Source organism: Coffea eugenioides, chromosome 6, assembly GCF_003713205.1.
Source record: "Coffea eugenioides isolate CCC68of chromosome 6, Ceug_1.0, whole genome shotgun sequence".
Lineage (NCBI taxonomy): Eukaryota > Viridiplantae > Streptophyta > Magnoliopsida > Gentianales > Rubiaceae > Coffea > Coffea eugenioides.
Window position 1 is genome coordinate 17,214,366 of NC_040040.1, and position 22,633 is coordinate 17,236,998.

Sequence of the window (22,633 nt, forward strand, 5' to 3'; positions counted from 1 at the left end):
AAACAATTAAATGTTGGAAATAATTAACATGCACGTTCAACTATTCAAAAAGTTTACATTCAATATATTATTTATTTGTCAAAAATACATTTATTATACAAATAAGCAACAATTCAATATATTAGATAACACAAATAAGCAACAAAAATTATATTAACGATTATAAGATTTAGTAAAATAAACACACTAACCTCTCTTAATATGAGATTTTTTTTGTCATTGGGAGGTTCTATCAATCACAAAATGGCGTTATTTGGTATATCAATTGGTTCTTTTGTAATTGTAAGTCACTGTTCACCATTAAAGAAATTTCTAACAATTGTTTTCATTAATTAGTACTCTAATTACTCAATAGTCAAATACTAATTTCTAATAAGATATAATGTCTTAGGGTATATGAATAAATTCTCCCTATATGATGTAAGTATATAGATGTAAGTAATTGGGTCCACAACATTGTCAGGAAAGGTCAATGTAATTTTATAAATCTCTAGAGAGGTTAGTAAAAAAAAACCTCAAGGAAGGTTTCTAAAATTATTTCAATTTATAAATTAGGATTGTGCAGTTTGAAATTCTTCTCCTCTAAATTTTTCTAGTGGGAATTTTATTCTCTCATACGATATTCTTATAAAAGTGTTTTTCGCTTTTCATCTTTTTTAAGTTGGTGAGATTAAAGACATGGACACAGATTTTGTTGAATTGCAGTGACATTCATCTGATGGAAGATATTATTGAAGTTTCAACGTTATGATTAACTTTATAGTTTTTCATATCTATCGTATCTTTTTTTTTGGATAAAAAAAGAAGCCAATATTAGTAATAAACTAGTTATAAATTATCCAACATAATTTGCTTAACAAAAAAAATTGTACTAATGGCATAAAATATAAAGAACATGTCACAAACAGATATATCTAATCTGAAAAATACAAAGAACACGTTGCTTATTTTGGTAGACTCTTATCCCTCCTATTCTCCAGTTGTTCTCTGTAATATTTTTCTTCTTTTTAATGTAGTTGACCTTCCTCAAAAAAAAAAAAAAAAGTCATAGATATATCTGATTTGAAAATCATTAGATTTAACAAAATTATAAAATGAGAAAGATTATACTATGAATAGCAAACCATCAGATATGATCAATTACACGAATTGCTCCATAAATATCTATGCATGTCTATTCCCTCAAATATGTTATCAAACTAGTTCAAGTTCAAAACTGATATTAGCATCTAATTAGAAGATCCATGAAATTTCAGATCTAATATATAGATCCGAAAAACTCTTAGATTTGAGAAAAAAAAACAACAAAACTCTAAACAAAACTTCCATTGGGACAGCATATAGGAGATCACTAATAAATACTAGGATAAACGCTAGAAAGGAGAAAACTCTCGCTAGGATATCTTAGGAAATGTTTTATTAACATTAAAAAAAAAAACAGAGAAGAAAGGAGATCTTGACTTGAAATCAATATCTCCCTCATATGGAAGAAGAACAATAGAGAGAAAGTTGAGCGTAGAAAGAAAGCAGAATGAATGGGTTAGTAGTAGTGTTATAACAGGTTTAGAGATCTATTGCATCATTTAATTTTCAAATCTATATAGATTCGTGTCATATTTGATGCATTTACTACTATTAGTGTAGAAATTGAAATGAAATTGTCATTTTTATCCAAAAATGGATAGTACATTATTATAATTCATAAATTGAGGTTCAAATTAAAATCAATGGTAATATAGACAGAATTCTCATTTAACTTTATATCTAGTAGAAACAATTGGCACAATTTCACATTTTCTTTCAAGGTGAATTGCATGCTTTAATCTCTACAATTGAAATTAGAGTTGAACAAATTTGCAACTTCAATTATCTGTTTCAATCAACTCTGTGATTACCAACCCTATAATTTATCCTTATGCATCAATTTTCTCTTTCTACCTCTCATTTCTTTCTATTTCTTCTCATTTTCTCAGAAGGCTTTCCTCTTCAGGCGGGAGACCATGGTGTCCCTCTTATGAATTTCATTTTATTGTGTTTTTTAATAAAATTTCTTTTAGGGGGTTTGTAGTAAGAGTCATTTGTTTCTCCTAATAAAAGTCCTTTATTTCTCTTAGGAATTTCTAGTAAGAATTTTTTGTTTGTTCCTAAAAGTGTCTAGTGAGAATTTTCTGCTTTTATTCTTATTTTATTATTTGATCTCAATTTATTTCAGATTTGGTTGTCAAAGGTAGAGTTTGAGTTTTGGGACTATCTCAACAGATCTTATCATCATTATTGGAGTTTGAAATCGTTGATTAGCAGATTTGGCGCGGTTGAAACATGCACGGAGGAAACTTCAGCAATTTATCTTATTAGAAAACGATTTAAAGATTTCTTGTATTTTCAAATCTATTCAAAATCATTCATATATCTGTTGTTAAATTGCAGATCTATTATTTCAAGTGTATGTTTAATATGCTACTAGGGCAGAGATGTAAATCAATTTGTGCTAGACATTTTCTAACAATTTGCTAATGGATTTTACTGTTCATAAAAAAAACCAACCTTATAATTTGGTAGACCCAATTTACATATTAATAACGATTTTAGCCATATCACGTGAATTTTTCAATAACGCTCTACTTGGATGAGTTTGAGAAATATGTTTTTGAAAAAGTTTAAACACATTTTAACCACATTTTAACACAACAGATGCTAGAATTTTGAGAATTACAAATATATTACAACTCTCTCAATCTTTAATTTTGTATCGCCAGACATGTTAGAAATAGGCAACAATATCTACAAATCAAGAGGTAAAAATGCCTTTATTTTAGGAACAAGAGATAAAATGGCGATACACACAGAAAAAATAGTGGCTAAGAATTGTTTCTAAATTTGAAGTGTCTTTCACAATCCTATTTTTTCAAATTCTTTATCATGTATTACACAATACTTGAACGAATTAATACATTGCTTTACAAATAGTACTAGGACCTCTTTATTGTTGGAGACAATTAAGTGGAGATTTGAACAAGCCTACTTGAATTTTCTTTAGGTGAGTTGGAGGCCAAAACCAGATTTACATAGTTTTATTTATTATTGTTGGAGACAATTAAGTGGCGATTTGAACTAGTCAAATCCCGCAATTGATTGTATAGAAAGTGTGCAGTGGGGTTTTCTATCCCACATCGGTATTGGGGGGTTGGGGTTTGGGTAGATAAATCCCTCACAGGACTCCAAAAGTTGCCGGCTTTTGGAGTTACTGTGGGGATTAGGTTTATTTGCGTAAATTCTTACTTCTGTAAGAAAATGTTAGAAAGAAAGAGGCCGAAGGGTTAAAAAAAAAACGGAGATTTAGGCCTTGTTTAATAATTCAATTCAATATTTAAACTTAATGAATTCATATCTTAATATATTCAGATCGTTTGATAATAAAAAATTGAATATCTGAATTAATTAAATGGCACTGAATTTTCTAAACAAAACTTACTCCCAAAATTAAGTGATAAGTGAATAACTTATAACTGAATGTGATATGCACTCAAGTGTATTATATTTAATATTTAACAATTTAATAACTTAATGGATTCAAATTTTAGATTTCAGTTTTATCAAACTACTTTATTAAACAAGCAGGCTTGAATATTTTTACGTGAGTTGGAGGCCAAAACTAGATTTACATAATTTTGTTACGGTTTATATCTATTAGAGTATTGTTTTTTTTAGGCATTTACTATGCTTTCCTAGAATATCGGCATGTGAATTTTGTGTCTGGATAGTAGATTATTTGGAATAGTTTAAAAAAAATATTATAATATTTTTTTGATGTGATATGTGTAAAATGAACATATAATTAAAAAATAGGTTGACAATGCAAACAAATAAATATTTACGAATGATCTACTGTCCAAAACACTTAAATGAGCCTGCATGCACATCCATGGGGATTTAGAAACTAGGACTAAACCAGTTATTGGGTCCAGAGACTTAATGGCACGGCTTTTAAGTCCATTAGACTTACACATAAAGCCCATTGTCCAAGACACCCATCTTGCAACCGATTATCATCCAATCACTCGAACGGAGGAGGCTCAACATTCCTGCAGATAGCGCCGACAATATAGTCCAGAGCCCATCAAGCCTGCGCACCAAAAACTCCTATAGAATTGATGAGAAATTAGCAATCAGCAGCGTGGCATGGAACGCCAGTGACCAACAGGGGTTGGTCCGAGTGGTAAGCGGCTCGGATTCATTTAAGCAGGTTTCGTGTTCGAGTCCTAGTGTATGCAGACACTCTTGTTGAGAGACTCTCCCACCATAGCCAGGTGCGCGATGCGGGTCGGGTCCGGATTAGTCGGGGCAAAGCTTTGGATACCGGGCGGGCAACCAAAAAAAAAAATGGAACGCCAGTGCAACGTGGCATACACAAGTCTCATACACGTTATTTTCTGCACTTTGCAACACCTCTAAAATCACACTATCATACATGTTTGAAAATTCGGGTGAAAAAGTTGTAGAACATTGCAGATTTTCCTGGAGTTTCCAAGAACAGTGCCTGGCAGAGCATTCTTTTATCTTCCAGTGTATGTTGGTACTTACTTTTCCCTTCTTGTTAATTCTCGCCATGTTTTACTGGGATCATGTTCAATACAGTCCTATGCATGATACATATATATAATGAGAACATTTGAATGACTGGTTGTTTTTCTTCTGTGTTGTCAATATTGGAGGAAGAATTTGTTTTCTTGAATTGATTTCAAATTGATATATTTGGTAGCTGCGTTTATAAGTTGCAATAAGCTCCTGAAAAATGAAGGGCGTTAGTGATATTGGCGACAGCTGCTTTTAAAACTGATGTTTGCGACTGTAGGAATGAGTAGCCTGACTAGTTTGACAAACTTGTGATTCTGTGAAGTTAGTATTTTTATGTTAGTCCTTTTAACTTCTTTAATCCACATATGTTCTGGAAGAAGCATTTTTTGATTCTTCATGCTCCAGAGAAGTAACTTTGGATAGAGATTTGTCAAATAACTCGAGGGACTAAAACAATTCAAAAGCTTGTATAATTGATTTTGTATGGGAGAAGTGCTAGTATTTTTAAGTGACAAGTAATGTGAGTAATGGAATAAGGGAGCTGTAATCAATATCAGTTCTAGGTGATTGCAGATCCTCTTTCAGATCCTTAGACCGAAACTTGTTTCATTCCAATTGGTTAACTGAAACATTATTTAAGCATACTGAGTTGCTTTGCACGTTCATTTTGGTAAAAAACCCTTCTGTGCATTCAAGAAATTTTACTGTCAGCAAAAGAGGGAAGAAATATTGCTGTTGGCTTGTCCATTTGTGTAGAGAGCCAGTGAAGTTTGAAGTTGAAACGTTGTAGATGAAGAAGGAGATTTTGCATTAATTCGATCTTTTTTTTTTTTTAATTCAAATTTCTGTTTGTTTGTGGCATATGAGTAGTTTTAAAGTTGCTTTTGATGTTCTTCTTTTGAAGTTTCTCATTTTATCTACTGAATTGTAGATAAGGGGTCTTTTTTTTTTTTAAGGGAAAACTGAAAGAAAATGGGAAAAACTAAAAACTTAATATCATCCCAGCAAAGAAATGATCAAGTCTCATAGTCAAAGTATTGGATAGTGTTACACCACCTAATTCTCTTGGTTACAACATTCCTGTCCTCTTCAATGTTGTATAACAATTTGCAATGATCAGGTCGTTGAGAATTATTTCTAAAAGTCCCTGCAAAAACTGAATAGAAGTTTGAACAAAACCTACTAATACTATAATGGTACGTATGGCAAATCCATGATAATTACATGGTTGGTTTAGACATGTTTTTAAGAATGAATCAAGAACAAGCATAAAGATCAAACCTGTAATCAGATGTAAGCAGTTTTTCGTTTCCTTTCTGAAGCTAGGGATGACCCCAATGTTCTCTTAAGCAAAACAAATTCAAATGAGTATGGACAATCTCTTCAGACTGCAAGACCATGATTGAGGGCTTTCTAACATGAAACACCCACTGGCAGGTATAGAGTATTTTCACAACAAAACATGAGCTTGACATTTCTGGAAGTTTTTTCATCTTGAAGGCTCTCCCCACGCGAAATGGCGGATTTAACTTGAGTGAATACAGGTTTCAATACCATGAAGATATAAGGATAAACAAAAACAGTCACTAATGACAAGCATACCACAGTTTCTATGTCCTTTTGTTTTTCAAAACTGATGTCTCCATCCGTACACGATATGATCAAGATAAAAGCAATTAAGGCTTTCTAATGGAGATAAGTCTCCCATTATTGCGACCTAGCTAGCACTTTGACATAGTTAAAATTGTAACATAGTTCCTCTCACATGTCAATGCATTTAATTAAAAGTATTAACTCATGATATGGAAAGGTACATAGATTCAAAATTCTTAACTCCCAAACTTTTTTTAGGTGTTAGATGCATAGAGATGACACATATTTTAAGGTTTTTTAGTGCTTTTGTAGACCAAGGAAAGTCCATTTGAGGCACTAGAGAAGGGGGACTAGGGATGCCAATATGAAAGAACCCATGCTCATTTACTCAATGCACAAGATATCCAAAAATACTACTGAATATCATAACGAAAGTGAGGAATTCTAAGATGACTAATTGAAACTGAAAGCAAACAGGTGTAAATGGAAAAGTATTTCCTAAGGATACAGCCTAAAGAATTCCTAGAGTTAAAATGGAATTCCAATGAATAAGGACAAACAGCTATTTGAAGGAGAAATTGATCTCCTAGTTCCTAAAACCGAACTTCAATAAAATAAGGAGGAGAAGTTATTCAAAGGAGAGACTAAAAGCATTGGATAACTCAGAACATGAAAAAATTTGAAGATTACCTCTACTTTTAAAGAAGAAAGTTGTTTGAGACATAATCTGAAACAACGAAAGCTAGTTGTTGAGTTGCTTCAGAAAAAGTGGGAACTTGTCCAACCACATCACATCCAATTTTAATTTTAGAGTTGCAGCATAAAGCAAGCCAAATCATATGTTTTCCAGACTACTGAAAACTTTTATGTCTCTTAAGTCACCATTTGTCTTAAAAGGATTCGGAAGTTTCATTCATACTGCATTGCATTTGGTGATCAGTTTTTTTTTACCTGCTTGATTATGTATACTCTGTGCATAATTAACTGCCAGAAAATTGTTTTACACTGAGTATGTTCCTATTAATCCCGCATCCTTGAAACTTTTTCATTGATACCTTGGTAGTTACTTCGACTCATGCATTTAGGCATAGGTTGATGCCATTGGTTTTGTCTTCAATATATTGTTAATTCTTTCGATTAAGAGTTTTTTGTTTGATGATAAGCTTTATTTAACAATTTCTGTTGTCTTTCCTGGTTATGAAGTACATCATACCGACGAGTGAAAGTAACTTAGGATCGTGTCCCTTTTTCTTCTGCAAGTACAGATCAACCATGGAGCATGTCTCCTTCAGAGATGTGGAAGGTAATACTTATTCTATGAGGTTCCTATTTGACTCACTTCCACTCTATACCTCCTCACCTCTCTCTCTCTCTATCTGTCTCTCTCTCGCATACATCGAACAGCTTCTCTTTTATAAAATTGTTCAACGGAAAGGCAAATTTTCTTTGGAAATCTGCTTTCTGACTTTGGTAAAGCTGGTTGTCTCAAGTTAGGGAGGTAAAATACTGAATCTGAAAATGAAGCTTATTCCTCATGGACCCTTGACAATAATAGTGTGAAAAGCATGATAATAGTCTTGGTTGGTTGAGATATTGACTTCACATTGTCTTGATGAACTAATACTTAGCTTTTATTTACTATTTTATATTCTTACTGGATGTCATTGTTCTTCAGATACAATTTCGTAGTTTTAGTATCTGTTCTTGGCCTTTATGTTTTAACAGGTGTAAACGTCTGACAGGTTCTTTTCAAAAACTGTTGATAACTTTTGTCTAATGATATTGTTTCTTTGACTAACGAGTAACTAGATTTGATTCTGGAAAAGATCCTTTTCAACCAAGAAATTAAGCTAATGGGGAAGACTCTGATCATAGGAAGTGTCATCAATTGACAATTGTGGGCAGAGCAGATTAGATCAGAAGCTGATGTTAAGTACTCCCATGTTGTAAGACTTAGCTATATCAGCTGCAACATAGCTATTTTGAACTTTAGCAAGTGAGCAATTGATGGTCCTTAAATGTCTTCATAGGCTCGACATTCTGTTTGGTCAATATTTAAATTAAAGCAAAGAATGAACCAGGACATATTTGAAATACAGCATCGCTTTGGTAGCTGTAAAGCTGCCCTTATGCTGGTTTTGATTTTTGCGATTGCTGGAATGTTATAGTCTCAACTTCATCAGCTGTTCATATTAACTGACCGGAAGCCTGCACATTAAACTATTTTCGGTAGCCATAGACTTCGGCCTGATATGACAATTTTGCTTCAACCTTAATTGACAAACTCTTTGTGGATCCATGATTCTCAGAGATTTTAGGACTGCAGTTAAGTTTACAAACAATTGTTAAATCAGCTTCATATTTTTCTTTTCATTTTCAAGCATCTGCATGGTGCCATTTTCGGTTGTTAATTACCTTGCCTTGTCTGGTTCCAGCTTTTGCTAATCTAATTGATTATAATTCTGCAACTTTACAACTAGCATTTGACGTTAAACCCTTTAAGATTAGCTGCACACACTTGTCTCCTCTTGAACTAAACCTGATCGCAATCCTAATGCAACAGGTAGTACTAACCAAAGCACAAAAAGTCAGGTTGCTGGATCTGCTCATTTAGAGCTGGATACAGTAGAAGGTTCAAAAGAGAAACAAGGTGGCCAAAGAGATAATCCGCAAGTCTCCAGAGCAGAGAATGAAGTTGGGCAAAATATAAAGGAGGATATACCTACGGCATATACAGAAACTCCAGGGGAAGTAAACATGGAGGCTTCTATTTCAGCTGAAGATGTTATGCAGGCAGGGGGCTTTGGAGCTAGAGATGATATAAATAGTTTCCTTCCTGTTGCAAGTGACTTCACTGACTTTGAAGCTTCTATTCTTGATGCCCGTATATATGAAGAACCACAGAAAGAGACCAGCAGACCTGGCCTGGGCTGGACGGAATCTCAGAAGTAATTCTCTAGCTGTGGCATGTCATATGGAGTTACTGTGGTGCTTACTCTCCTACACCTGACCTAGTTCCTGGTGATTACTTGTGTACATGGTGTTCATGCAACCCTGACCCGCTTTCTCTTCAAACATCTTATTTGCTTTCTAGCAACAATGAATTTATCGTTATGGTTGGAAAAGATATACTAATCATTCAGAAAAATGCTTTTATGTCCACACTTGTTTCTCAGTCTGTTTTGGTCTCATCTGGGTCTCCTTTTTGTAATGTGCTAGAGCGCATAGGCTCCCTTTTTCTTTTTCTTTTTTTTTGTTAGGGGAATCTAATTTAGCTTGGGGTTCATGCTCAGATGTTATCTGTGCTTTGATGCGCTCTTTATTAATACAAGGTAGATAGTCACTGCTCCTTTGCTGAGGTTCTTGTACAAAATTACAAGATTATTTACACGTTGATGGTTAGCACCCTATTTGCCTCAAGATGTTAAGGGGTAAGCTTAGTGCACAGTGCCCCTGCCAAAGTGCGGTTTGGAGAGGGCTAGGCACACATAAGCTTTACCCCTGCATCATGTCTTGTACTCTATCCACTTCAAAAGCTCTAATCAATCATCCTAAGGTCATTGTCACTGAAAGGCAACTGCTTTTTTGAAAATCCTCTGACCGGGAGCAAGGATTGCTAAAGGGTCATAGGTGGACTTCCTTCGGCTGAAGACTTCCCACTGTTTGCCGAAGTGAGCTTTCCACTCATCCTGTGTGCTATACTGGGGCAGATATTGTTTCACCCCAAGTTGAGTACTTGCACAGAAATTCAAAATCCTTTTGTTTTCGCTGAGAATGTGTTCTAAACCATCTTTTCCAGTGGAATATGGAATGGCAGAGGACAAGAATGCGACTAGGTAGAAAATATCCTCCTCGGGGGTGACCATTGATGTTCCATTTCTCCACCTGAAATGCACAGACACGTGATATTAGTTCAGAGAATCAAAACATCGTTCTCAAAAGATCTATCAGGTTGTGAATGGAGAAAGTACTGGGATTTATTCACTGGATAGATGAGAATCGGGCCATTGCTAGTGTCTCTGATAATGTTCCCAAACACTCCTGCTGCAAAGTCATGGATCTTGCTCTTAGGAACTAGGAGATTCAGCCATGGATGAGGAATCTCCCACAAACCTTTTTTCCGGAGTTTCATCTCTGAGATATGGACTCTGTCCAGGAATTGCACATAAGGGACCTCTGATTGGAAGAGTGTTGAAGGAATGTAGTTCAACTCTGACAATATCGTCTCAATATTCTGCAAGATAGGCGTCGTAACCGGTCATTGTGAACATACTGAGATAACCACATATTTGGTGTCTCTCTGGAAGTATGGGCTCAGAAATGTGTTACCTGATTTACGTCATAGTTGTTTTCTGGATACAAGTATTTTGCTACTTCTAGGCAGAATAGAACTTTTCCTTCAGATTGTAACTGGCTGGCACGAACAGGGTCTTTCGGACTGAAAGAAGATCGCCAGTCGTTGACCAATCCAGTTCTGTTTATGATCACAAACCCTTCTATGTAGTCAAAAGAGTTCTGAGAAGATATCAGAAATTCCTGATCCTCGGTGAATATGGAGAAATCTGAGTACAGCACTCTTATCCATTTTACCTGTGACAAGAGATAACATAATATAATTTATGAACGAACCTATAGTGGTAGTCTTGGAAAGATCTTCGACGATAGTGAAGATTCTTACCATTGTCGGAGCTGGTCCAAGAGCAATTCTTGCTCGTGTGATAATACCAAATTGTCCTAATCCGCCAAGAACTCCATGGAACAGGTCGGAGTTCTCGTCATCTGAACACCTAACCACCTCTCCTGTACCTACAAAAGCAATCACTGTCAAGGCTTTCCGAAAAATCGTGCTTTTCACACACTAGGACTAAGTATTTGTAAAGAGAGAATATTTAAGGGCTGGTTGGACGATGCACAATATTAAGCATCCATCGTATGACCTTAATACAATGAAATCATGGAGTGCTAGGAATGGAAACTCAATCAGCAATTCAGCATTAAAGCTAAATCAGATATGATAGCCCGGTGTAGACTGGTAACTTGTGCCTGTTTTGTCGTAGAAGTCTTTAAGAGCAAATAAGACTGCTTGCAAGAACATACCTGTGACAACTTCTAGTTGGTGGACATTATTTATCTGTGGTCCATGCCGGAATGCTTGGCCACTGACCCCAGCATTAGACAAGGTGCCACCAACTGTGAGATGAAGATAGTCTGTCCAGGATTTCGGCGTTAGCCCATGTTTAAGACTCTCATGCAGGATGTTAATCCAAAGTTCACCACCAGAAACATCAACATATGGCATCTTCCCGGGGTAAAAACGCATTTCTGGGTGCCGAAGCGACTCCATACTCATAATCACTCCTCCTCTGGCCTGTGCTTGTCCTGCCAGGGAGTGGCCACGACCTCTTGCAGCAACAGTGATGTCTGAAGAGCCTCCCATAGCAAAGACAAGTTTTATGGTGGAGGAAATATCAGAAACTGATTGTGGGTGCATAACTGCTAAGGGGAGAGAATGATATCTATTGCCAAAATCTTTTGCAGCATGATCTATGCTATCAAAACTGACATTCCCATCTAGTTTTAAATGTTCCAGTGATGAACGGATGGTCGAGGAACCCAATTGAAAAGATGCAGTAGGTTTGGCAAGAGTTTGTTTAGAAGACAGGTGATTCTTGTTCATTGTAAAACTGGTCAATAGAAGTATGAGAGACGCGAGGAAAATCTTGTTCCATTTGAGCAAGCCATTAGCATAGGAACTCATGATGACCTCTAAAAATATCTCTATACCTTTGAAGATAGAGGAGGGAGGCAAAGGGCAAAGGTTTTTGGAAGGAGTAGAGAAGCTGATTTCTTTCGTTTGTGTTTCTTTTGCTTCCTAAGAGAGATGTGGAGAGTAGCCAAAGTGAAGAGAGACTTAAGAATATATAGAGAGGTAGAGAAAAAGCAGGGATGTACCTCCAACAGAAGCCATTGGCCAAAGTGCCTATCAGTACCATCCATTATTTGCAATGGGGTGTTTTGGAATTTCCATTGGTTTCTCTTTTGGGTATGAAAAGTTTCCGTGGAAAAGAGGATCTTGTATATTCTTTTCAATATTCGCAAGAGTTGCAGCAAACTTTGTTGAGTTTAAGTACTCATCAAAACTTTTTTGGGGCTTTATCCCATATCGAGCAAAAATTGGTATATCTGAGTTAGTATGGAAACAGCCGCTTTGCGCACATTTGGTAAGCCTTGTGACTTCAGTTTTGGTTGAGGACGATTCTGTATGTTGTGTCCATGTAGCAGCACAAACCATAAAGTCAAGTTTATTTTATGTGCAATGGACATTGATAGTAATAGTGGTACAGTAATAGTTAATTTTCTGGTTGCTTTGTCCCCACTTTGAATAAAATTAAACAACTTTGACTTCTCAATTCTCATTTTTTCCCCTTATTAACGCACACAGGCCAACATTTTGTCCTACATTAGGAATGTGGGATATCTCTGGATATTCTTGTGATTTTTATTCTCAAATACTTAAATTTTAAACCAGTGATTAAGTGTACACTCGGTTCGTTACTTACTGTTTTACTAATTATCTTGCAAAATTATGACCTCTATTTTCCTGTGGAGAACAGTGATTTATTTGATTTTTCATATTATTTTTTTCTTTCTTTTTTTTTTTAAAAAAAAAAAAAAATCCTTTTCCTTTTAAGTCAAGCTGGTGGCTTTGCAGCTAGATGTAGTAGGAGTGTCAGATTTTTTTCAGAATGGATTTAGTAAGTTCCTCTTATGAGAGCAAAAGATGGTGCGGCCCCTACTACGTGCCATGCAGTTCAAGTTTGGTGGTGGTCCTGTGCTGAATCTGTTCATAATTCCTTCAAAGGGTTATAATTATTTCACTTTGTTGGAGGGTCTCATTTTTTTTGGAGTAACATTGTTTATGGGAATTAGCATCATCCAAGATATAGACACGGGATCTTTAGTTGAGATATGGATATGGGATCATAAGTTGATTTCTCCATCAATGGCCTGAGTAAGGTCCACATTCTTCTTCCTTATATTCCAAACATAAATGTTGATTGAGATGCTTGTTCATTCAGATGGTTACCATCCAGATAAATCAAATCCTATTCAAGGACAACCCCAGATTGCCCCTTTAGATTTTGGAAAACTTCCAAGAAAGTCCTAATTGGTGTGGGGTAAAAGTCTGTCAGATTGGCTGCAACTACACTGTGATAGTAACACTTTATCATATGAATGAAGAAGAAGATTAAACCAGAACACATTCTTTACGTTTGACAGAAAATGGGAATCGGAGACAACTATTCGGCTTAAAAACATTTTGTAATGAGCCATCTGTTTTAGAGATTTGTATTGTATTAGCATATACAATGAGACACAGGATAGGAAAGTTCGGCAAGTTTGCAATATGACAGAATACTGGCTTTGTTGACCTTGTGCTTCTGTTTTTGGTGTGCAAGACATTCAGATGAATTTGTCTGCTTTTTTCTATTATTTATGCCTGCATCCTTGACTAGTCTGGGAATATTCTTTGCGTAAAACCTCCATCAGAACATGGTTTCAATCCTGAAACTGGGAACCAGGAGGCCAGTTGAGGGCATTGAATGAAGGGATTTGAATGCAACAACACTCACTTTCATAATGTCGAAAAAGAAATTGTGAACTAATGTGGAGCAACTCTACATAGCCAAAGACTCAAGAGAAAGGTATTTACCAAATAGCAGTAACAACAAAATATCGTACTCATCAAAGGATAACAGTAAAGAAAAAAGAAATCAGCAGGAAGGTAATTTAACTACGTTTACCTTGCCTGGAGTTTGTCTACTTTGGCATGTTCAAAACCAGAAAAATCTTTCAAAAAGCTGCTTTGTCTATTAACAATCATGGTGTTTTTCTGTAACTATTATTGTCTTTAGCTCTTGACAGGTATGGTCCTTTCATTACATGTACTTGATTGGTTAAATGCAGTTCCCAAAAAAAAATAAAAATTCAAAGGGTAATTGCTTGATTAAGGATACTTTTGTGGAGGTTGCCTTGTTTTTTTACTTATGACGGTCTCTTTTGTTGTCTGTATAAAGCCAGTTTTTAGGAAGTGGTACGAGATTGGTGGATGATCATCTAATTCTTAAAAACTAATGCAGTTCTAAAGAAACCTGAGGAAATACTTTCTTGTGACGTATAGTTAAGCCCAAAGGGCTTATAAACTACCAAGGAATCTTGACATGTTTAACATTTGACAAATTTCTGGCTGACAAATGTATATTGTAATTCGTAAGCAAGAAAAGAATAGTTGTCTATATAATTAATAATAGTGGCGGTTAATCATACAAATCCATTCATTTCAAACACTATGGGTAAGGACAGTGATTCAAGAATAAGTCTGCCTTGTATTTTTAGGATTAAGGATAGTATCATCTGATTAGCATATTCCCAAAAATGTCTCTCCATTCTTTTATAAATGCACATCTAAGATGGAAAAAAAACATATAAATATGTTTTTTCCCACAAAGCTGGCATCAATTATTCTGATCATACATACATACATACATACATATAGGGATCCAAACGAATCGAGCCGCCCGCGAGTTCGATTCAAGCTCAACTTGAATTCGATCAATATCGAGCTTGAATCGAGCTCGATCTGATCGAGTCAAAGTTGAGCTCAAAATATTAAGCTCGTTAGCTCGCGAGCTCGAGTATATATATTATTTTTATTTTTATTTTAATAGTAAAATTACATAAATATCCTTAATATTTTATTATTTATTAAAAATTATTATTGTATTTATTTTTTTAAAAATAAAATAATTATTTTTATTTTTTCGAACTCGAGCTTGGCTCAATTCGAGTCGAGTTCGAGTTCGAGTTCGATAAAATTAAATTAAGATTTGGCTTGATTAGGCCAAAACTCGACTCGGTTCGTCTCATTTGCAGCTCTACATACATATGTGTCTATACGTGTTTGTGCGTGGGCGCGAATTTGTGAGTTTGTAAGAAAAATATGTTTCAACTACGTATGTACATATGCAGTCATACCAATTGGTAGGGATCAAGAGTCTTTATAATTGTCAGTAGTAATTGCACCGTACAGAATAAATTGAGACATTGAAACAATTAATGTAGCATAAGAATATGTTCTAGCCATTGGCGAAGAAAGAAAGAAAGGAAAAAAAAGGGTGAAAAGACTCAAAAATGATGAACACGTACCAGAGCAAGGAACAAGAGTTCTGCATGCCCTCGTTGAGCTTGGACTTCTGGTTCGAGTACCTATTGTTACATTAATATTCTCATTCGTGTTTACTAATTTATTTTGTAAGACTCTCTTTCTGATATAAATACATGAAAGGTTACCAATTTCTATTACCATACTTAATTGTTCTGGTGGCTCATGGAGTTGGATACAAACCTTGGTAACAAAATAATCATTGAATTCTTAAAATACTAGTGGTAGATAAAAAGAAAAAACTTGAGTAGTTTGAAAACTAAATTTAGAGGGAATTTTTTTTTTTATAATAATATTAAGTGATAATGAATTGTTTACACCAAAGAAGAGACTCTCTCGCTATATATATATATATATAGTATAGATATGGATATTGTAGTTATGATAGTATTAACTTATCTTACGTACCATTATGGTCTATATTTGACGAATGAATTAAACTACCTTTTTTAATTAAACATATATCTTGAGCACCTTAGACGTGGTAGGATCTTTGGTCAAATGAAACAATTTGATTCAAGATGACATTTGTGTTTGCATTGGTGATCATGTAGGGGCCTGTGGTCTTTGGCCCTCCATCGGGGCTTTTGACAGTTGAAGGCACAGAAAGAAAAAAAAAATGAAGAAGGAATGGAAGTGGACAAGAAGATGACAGTTTGAATGGGGGAAACACTAAAAAAGATAGCCTATCAACTCGATTGGTCTTGGAGTCTAGGATTCCAGCACTTGGGACAACCCCCAAAATTATTCTCCATTATATAATTCTTTTAGTTGCTTTCTTTGTCCAACAAAAGACTATTGTGGAAATTATTACTCCATTTTCTTCTGTTTCTTCAGCACTTGCAATGCATTGATTTGAATCTGCAGCCATTTTTGGAGGCCAATTTTTATTTTTAAGCATTATTCAATTTCAATGTTCTTTCGGTGCACTTCATTTGTGTTCAATTGCTTCATTTGAATATGCTAATAAAATGGTTCATTTCATCGTGCCTGCTGGCCACCTCTTGACCTCTCCAATTAAAGTATTTCTACTAGAAAATTTTGTCGTCAAAAGCATGCATATAATCCTCTTTTAAAACTCCGATTGCTTCCTTATTTTGTTAAAGTTTTGTTGACTTATCCTCTTTCTATTTGGCAGCATTATATCTTTAGCAGCAATAACAACTCATGATGAACACTTTATGATGCTCCTTCTAAATTCTTAAAGCATCATTATATCTGCAAACGATCTGTGATTTCGAAAGCATATTCTGACTCATGGTGGTGATTAGAACGGAACCTACTAAACTTTTAAGTATATATAAAAAAAAAAAGAAACAGAAGAAAGCATAATTATATCTAATATATATGTATACCATTGCTGTTTCTTGCATGATGAATTTTACTCCTTTTACTATTGATATGGGTAGTGAAAATTTTACCACTTCTAAAATTTGCATAGAATTCTGAAGGTTGAAAAAGGACATTGTGGGAGTAAGGCAAAGAGGATAAGGATCTAGTACAGCCACAATCGGGCCAATGGTACAAACTACGGTCTGGACTGTACCCCATGTAACTTAAAACAGAACTGACATGTACGGGTGATTATTAACACTAACTGAATATTACATTTATGTAATAGTGTACAAGTTAATTCACTATAAGTTATGGTCGATTCAACGTGTTACACACTTTTGTAGAATGGTTGTACTTGTTGCCTTCCGGACAAAGAAGCATCGCGGCGGTGGGATCGTGATTTTTCGTAGAAAAATATTTTAAGTTTAGATTGTGATTTTTTGCAGAAAAATTTTTACAGTTTTCGTGAACGCATCTTTCAATCACTATTTTATTTCATATACATCAAATTGCTGCAGTATATTTTTCATAAAAAAAACTCCTGAAAATAGCATTCCAAGCGGATCAATGCATTTTTCCAAATAGTTAGTTCTTGAACTATTTTACTAATTCACATTGAGCTCTCTAGCTTAAGAAATTGGATAGAATGGTCCTCCAATAAAAATTTTTGAGCCAAATTGATCCCTATGTGGCGAAGTGTTCAAGAAATAGTTGCACAAAAGTGGTGATAAGATTTGTATTCTCTTGGTTGCACTGCCGTATAGGGACCAATTTGGTCCGAAAATTTTTATTGAAGGACCATTCTGCTTTTGCTATGACATGATAGCTCAAGGAGTGTTTTACACAGAGGCAATCTGCTTTTTACTACCATATATAATTGGTGTGCATCCATAATTCATTAGAAACAAAATTTATGAAATGCAAACAGAAAGCAGGGGACTTTCTTTCTCATGAGTTCTGATTATCACGTACTCCCTTTGGTCTTCAGAAAGAGGAGCATGCATGTGCGGCAGGCAAGGTATGGTGTCGACTTTCTAGTAACCGTGGGCAATAATTGCCCTAAGATCTTCCCCTTTTCATAGACCCTGCTACTCAACAAAAATGGAGTAAATGAAGATTTAAAGATGTATATATGGTACAAGGATATACCCTCTTGGTCACATTTCTATTGATCATAGCCAAACAACATCGAACCATCAAAAGCTAAAAGTCTTTACTCGTCAAATTTCAGAGCAAATCCTCCACAAATTAATATGCAGTATAAAGGACTTCTAATTAATTCTCAATGTAGTTATTTGCAAGCCATCTTGATTATATATATATATATTTTTTGTAAATATTCACATGTATAGATATCAATATATCAAACTTGTACAAAGGGACCAACTTCTTGAAGTCTACCCTCAACCTAGATTCTTTTTGGTTGCTTTTTTATATACCTTGTTGTTGAGATAGTAATATATTCACCTTATCTATGATAGTATGAAGAAAAAGCATCTTTATGCAAGTTAACACATGTGAACTGAAAAAAGCATTGAACAAAGTCTTTGAAGAAAGCCCTCTAAATGTTAGACTACTTCCTACAATTTGACATCTTACTTTTGCCTGGGGAAAATGTGTAGCTTAGCAGGCAATGTGAAGATAAAAAAAAAAGAAGAAAAAAAAAGAAAGGTTGTTGATGCCAATTAACAAGGTATCATGGACCACGGGCAGGAACCGTTCCTGGCAGTTATATGCATTTTGCACATCGCGCTGTTAGAACAAAATTTTATGGATCCCACACATATTATTAAAATCGAGATACAAGATGAAATCTGGACCGTACAATTTTTTTTGATCAAATCTTGGTTGTGAACTGTTCAGGAACAGTTCTTTTGATGACCGTCCCTGTCCTGTATCCAGGTGTCATCATCTTAACTTCCTGAAATGGTACCAATGAATAGGGACTTTTTTTTGCATGATTGAATCCACTGCGGAGAAAAGAAGAGGTGATCTGACGGGGAATAGGGGTGCCACTCTTTGGTCTAAGGGATGAAGATTGGGAACAGTATCAGATTGTAGACTTTCACTTAAAGTATTGGTGAATTAAAAACGTAATTGTTTTCTTCTTTAGTAAATAATATATATAGTACAGAGGAAAGGAATACTATAATATTAGCAATGAAAGTCAAATGAATTACATGTAGAAGCGGCCGGTTCATCAACTTTTAAGCTAATTCTTTATCTCCAAAAATAAATATTCAATTTTCGATGAATCATGCTTCAAAGCAAACAATCTTGAAGGAATCAGAGACGGAAACTAAAAAATACAATCGTGGAAGCATGTCAAGTAATTAATTAATTAATGTTGAGGTGTTGTTCATGGTTAATAATTAATGATGAGAAATTGCCATTGTTACCATTAATTTGACCATTATAGCATGTTAAATTCAATTCCTATGTTTTAGATTTTTCATTGTTTATTATTTGTTTGGATATCATGTCATGTTATTTTTAAAAAAATTATTTAATTATATCATAAATATGCTTTCCAATTGAAATGCATCTTGCTTAATTAACAGGCGTAACTTAGAACAAGAGTATAGAGCGCAGGTAACGTAAAAAAAGTGATTGCCAAAAAGAAAGCTTAAACGGTATTCTAATCACGTTTTATCTCACATTCATTCCGTCATTAAAAAAAAATCACAGTATCACTTCAAACAGTTTTCCAAATATTCTTCTAGTCAAACACAAACTATCCGATAAAAGTACCAACCTATGAAATTCCAAAATCTTTCTTGTCCTTGTGCCTTGGTTGTCCATTTTGATCAGCTCACATCATTGTGTGACCACGATAAAAAAGGTCACCCTATCAAGTAGCTAGCAGCTAGGCTTGTTTGGCTGTTGTTCATTGCAGCAATATGCAACGACAGGATCCAATCTGCTTAATTATATAGTGAATGCTAATGACCATTTTTATATCTCAAACATGACGACTTTTTAGCCAACTAGCTAGCCTTAGATTGGAAATTATAACCTTTTCTTCCGGTCATGGAACAGCAAACAAAGCACTCATTCGTGGCTATGAATTTTCTTCAGCTTTTGGGGAACGAAATCTTCTATCACTCAATGTTAATCAAACTTTTCCCTGTCACTTAGTAGGGTTAATTTTATTTCGTGTTAAGTAAAAAAAAAAAAAAATCATATATACCACGAGATAATGAGACAAGTGTTGTAATTAATAAATCCAAGAACTAGTAAAAGACATGAAACAAAAGGTTACATAGAAATCTCTAAAGAAACTTATGCAATCAAGGTCTATGTTCCTCAGGTTTCAAACAGAAGAGAAGAACTGATAGTGCACTGTAAAATATATACACTTGACTAATATGCTCTTATCTTTTTGGATTTGGTATATGTGGTGCAAACCTGAGTGCCACTTGTAAAAACCCTATTGAAAGAGCATTATCATAAGAGAGGCAATTTGCTTCTGAATTGCAACAATTGTGTTTTTGAACGTTAAATTGTGGCTGAACTATCTCATGGGCAGGCTTACTTTCCATATTTGGATCTTCAATATCTACAAAATTCCCTATTTGAGCACTTTCAAGTAATCACGACCAATCTTCTCATTTGCATGCATCACATTGTATGATTAAATAAAGCAGAGAAAAGGGCTAAAAGGTCTCTCCTCTTGTGCACCTCAATATTTGGCATCTTCAATTGCATCCGAATTCACTCGTCTCATTATTTGAGTTGGGAATAAAGCCTGTCCAGTTGTTGTTATTCCACACAGAGATCATTAATATTATTAATAAAAGAATTTTATTCTAACTTTGTGGCTTTTAGCTCATTGCATATTGGACCGAGCTAACAAAAATCAAATAGCAAAAAACACTAAAAAGATCTTCTTGGATTGCCTCTCAATGAAGATGTACTGGTGTCGCATAAGTGTACAAAGAGGAAACATGAGCCCCATTAGTACTTGTCATTTATATTATCTTTTGTGCAGTACTAATGGATGTTTGATTTTGCCTTAGATAGCTACTTTGTAAGCTATGTCGACATGCACACTAACTATGTTGTCTGCTTACAAAAAAGCTAGCTAGGGGTGCAAACCACTCCAGCAAAATCGAGTTACTTTTGAGTTTGCTCGATCGGTCAATATTTAAGCTTAACTTCTATCATATTAATTGAGTTTGATCGAACTTAATTAAGACAAATCTATATATCTATGCGAGTTTCAAAAGCATATATATTGAACTTAATCGAGTTTCAAGTAATACTAATACACACACGCTATGTATACACCCTATCTTACCCTAAAGCCATCATTTTCTTCATACCAAACTTACCCCATCTTTGGCTTCCTTCTTCATTTCTTATTAATAACAATTGGTTTTCTTTCTTTTTTTTTTCCCTTCTGGTATGAGAAATTATCGAGAAATATGGAGGAAGATGCAATTTGTTATTTATTCTTATGAAAAAAATATACTGTAGAAAAATGTACTGTAATGATTTAATGTATATAAGATAAAAAGGTGATTGAAAAACATGTTCATAAAAAACGTAAAAAATTTTTATGACAAAGTTGCAATCCAAACAATTCCTCAAAAAAAATTAGAAAAAGGAACCGTACTCTAATTGCAGGAAGAAAAGCCAACTTAAAAGAAAGAAAACTTGAAATAGGTGTAAGAAACAAGGTTTATTTGAAAAGGGACGGGTAAATTTCACTATGATGGATTGTGGGTGGTGAGCCTACGGATGAGGATAAATTTGGTATAGAAAATGATCAATTGCGAGTTAAAGGTGCTTAAGCCCATAATGATATTAAAAGTTGGTGACTATATTGGTCCCGTTCTTTTCTCCCTGCGCAATGCAATGCCACATATCTCCTTGCCAATGGTGAATGCCAAAATGTATTACTCCCTCTATCCCAAATTGTTTACCGCATTTCAGAATTTCAATTTTTTTTAAAAAAAAAATAAGGATTTGACGGTAATGTTAGTGGATTTATTTCCAAAATTATCCTTAAAAGTTCAATTTTCAAATTTAAATTTAGTATGAAATCTAAATAAAAGTGGAGATAATATTAGAAAAATGATCAAAAGTAACTTTGATTTTGGTAAGATTACAAATATTGTGAGACATCCCAAAATGAAAAGTATGGCACTTTCAATGAGACGGAGAGATTATCATCCTCTATTGCAATTCAAATTGCAAGGGGACAGGCCAAATACATTTGATCAACTTAATTGAACACTTGTTTTTATTTCTGACAACACATAAATTGCAGACTTTTGCTTGGCCTGTTGGAGGTGAAGAGGCATTAAAAAGGAGGTGATGACAGGTAGCTCAAGCCATTAGTATTTGTCTGAGGGCAAAAGGAAACAAGAGTACAGGGCTGAGTGAGTTAGGTCAAGCAATTAAACATCGATGAATTAAGTATCATTAACAAATTGAGGGCCACATTATCTGAGTATCTTTTGTGACATTCGCAGGTTTAATGAACTTTGAATTCCAACCAATCACGAAGAGAAATTTATGCATATGGGTCCAAATTGTCAGGCAAAAATAGCCACACCATGACCACATAGCATTGATTTTCTTGGGGCTTTTGAACTTTACATGGATTATTTTTTGTTTTCAACCTGGAAGAATTAAAGGAATAGAAAGCAAGTAGGGAACAGGCAAATGAGGCTAAACCAGAAATTATAAAAGGTAGGAATTGATATTCTTATCTTGTTCCCCAACATACTTACATTCTACTTCAATCATGTCCATTTGTCCATAGCCAAATACTAGTATGAGGGACCTCTTTTTGCATGTATCTATGAAACAGTGCTCATGTTGTCAACATTTTATGCTGCTTCCTCCTTGTTTGTCAACGTTGTATTGGTTGGCTTGCTTACAATTTGAAACATATAT

General features: G+C 34.7%; 2 protein-coding genes across 3 annotated transcripts; one reads left to right on the forward strand and one right to left on the reverse strand.

The window, feature by feature from the left end:
• Nucleotides 1-4,392: 4,392 nt before the first annotated feature.
• LOC113775860 lies at nucleotides 4,393-9,518 on the forward strand. Of its 2 annotated transcripts, none has more exons than XM_027320898.1 (3): nucleotides 4,393-4,573; nucleotides 7,372-7,471; nucleotides 8,732-9,518. In XM_027320898.1, exons 1-3 carry the CDS (start codon nucleotides 4,469-4,471, stop codon nucleotides 9,118-9,120), a joined length of 594 nt encoding a protein of 197 aa, XP_027176699.1. In that variant the 5' UTR covers nucleotides 4,393-4,468; the 3' UTR covers nucleotides 9,121-9,518. The 2 variants fall into 2 exon arrangements, with proteins under 2 accessions (XP_027176699.1, XP_027176700.1); XM_027320899.1 differs by having other exon boundaries at nucleotides 4,480-4,565.
• Nucleotides 9,519-9,731: 213 nt separating this feature from the next.
• Nucleotides 9,732-11,845, reverse strand: LOC113773722 (cytokinin dehydrogenase 1-like). Its single transcript, XM_027318344.1, has 5 exons — nucleotides 11,266-11,845; nucleotides 10,847-10,974; nucleotides 10,498-10,758; nucleotides 10,140-10,402; nucleotides 9,732-10,053 (listed from the first exon to the last, which is right to left on the reverse strand). The coding sequence occupies exons 1-5, from the start codon at nucleotides 11,843-11,845 to the stop codon at nucleotides 9,732-9,734; spliced, it is 1,554 nt and encodes a 517-aa protein (XP_027174145.1).
• Nucleotides 11,846-22,633: the final 10,788 nt, after the last annotated feature.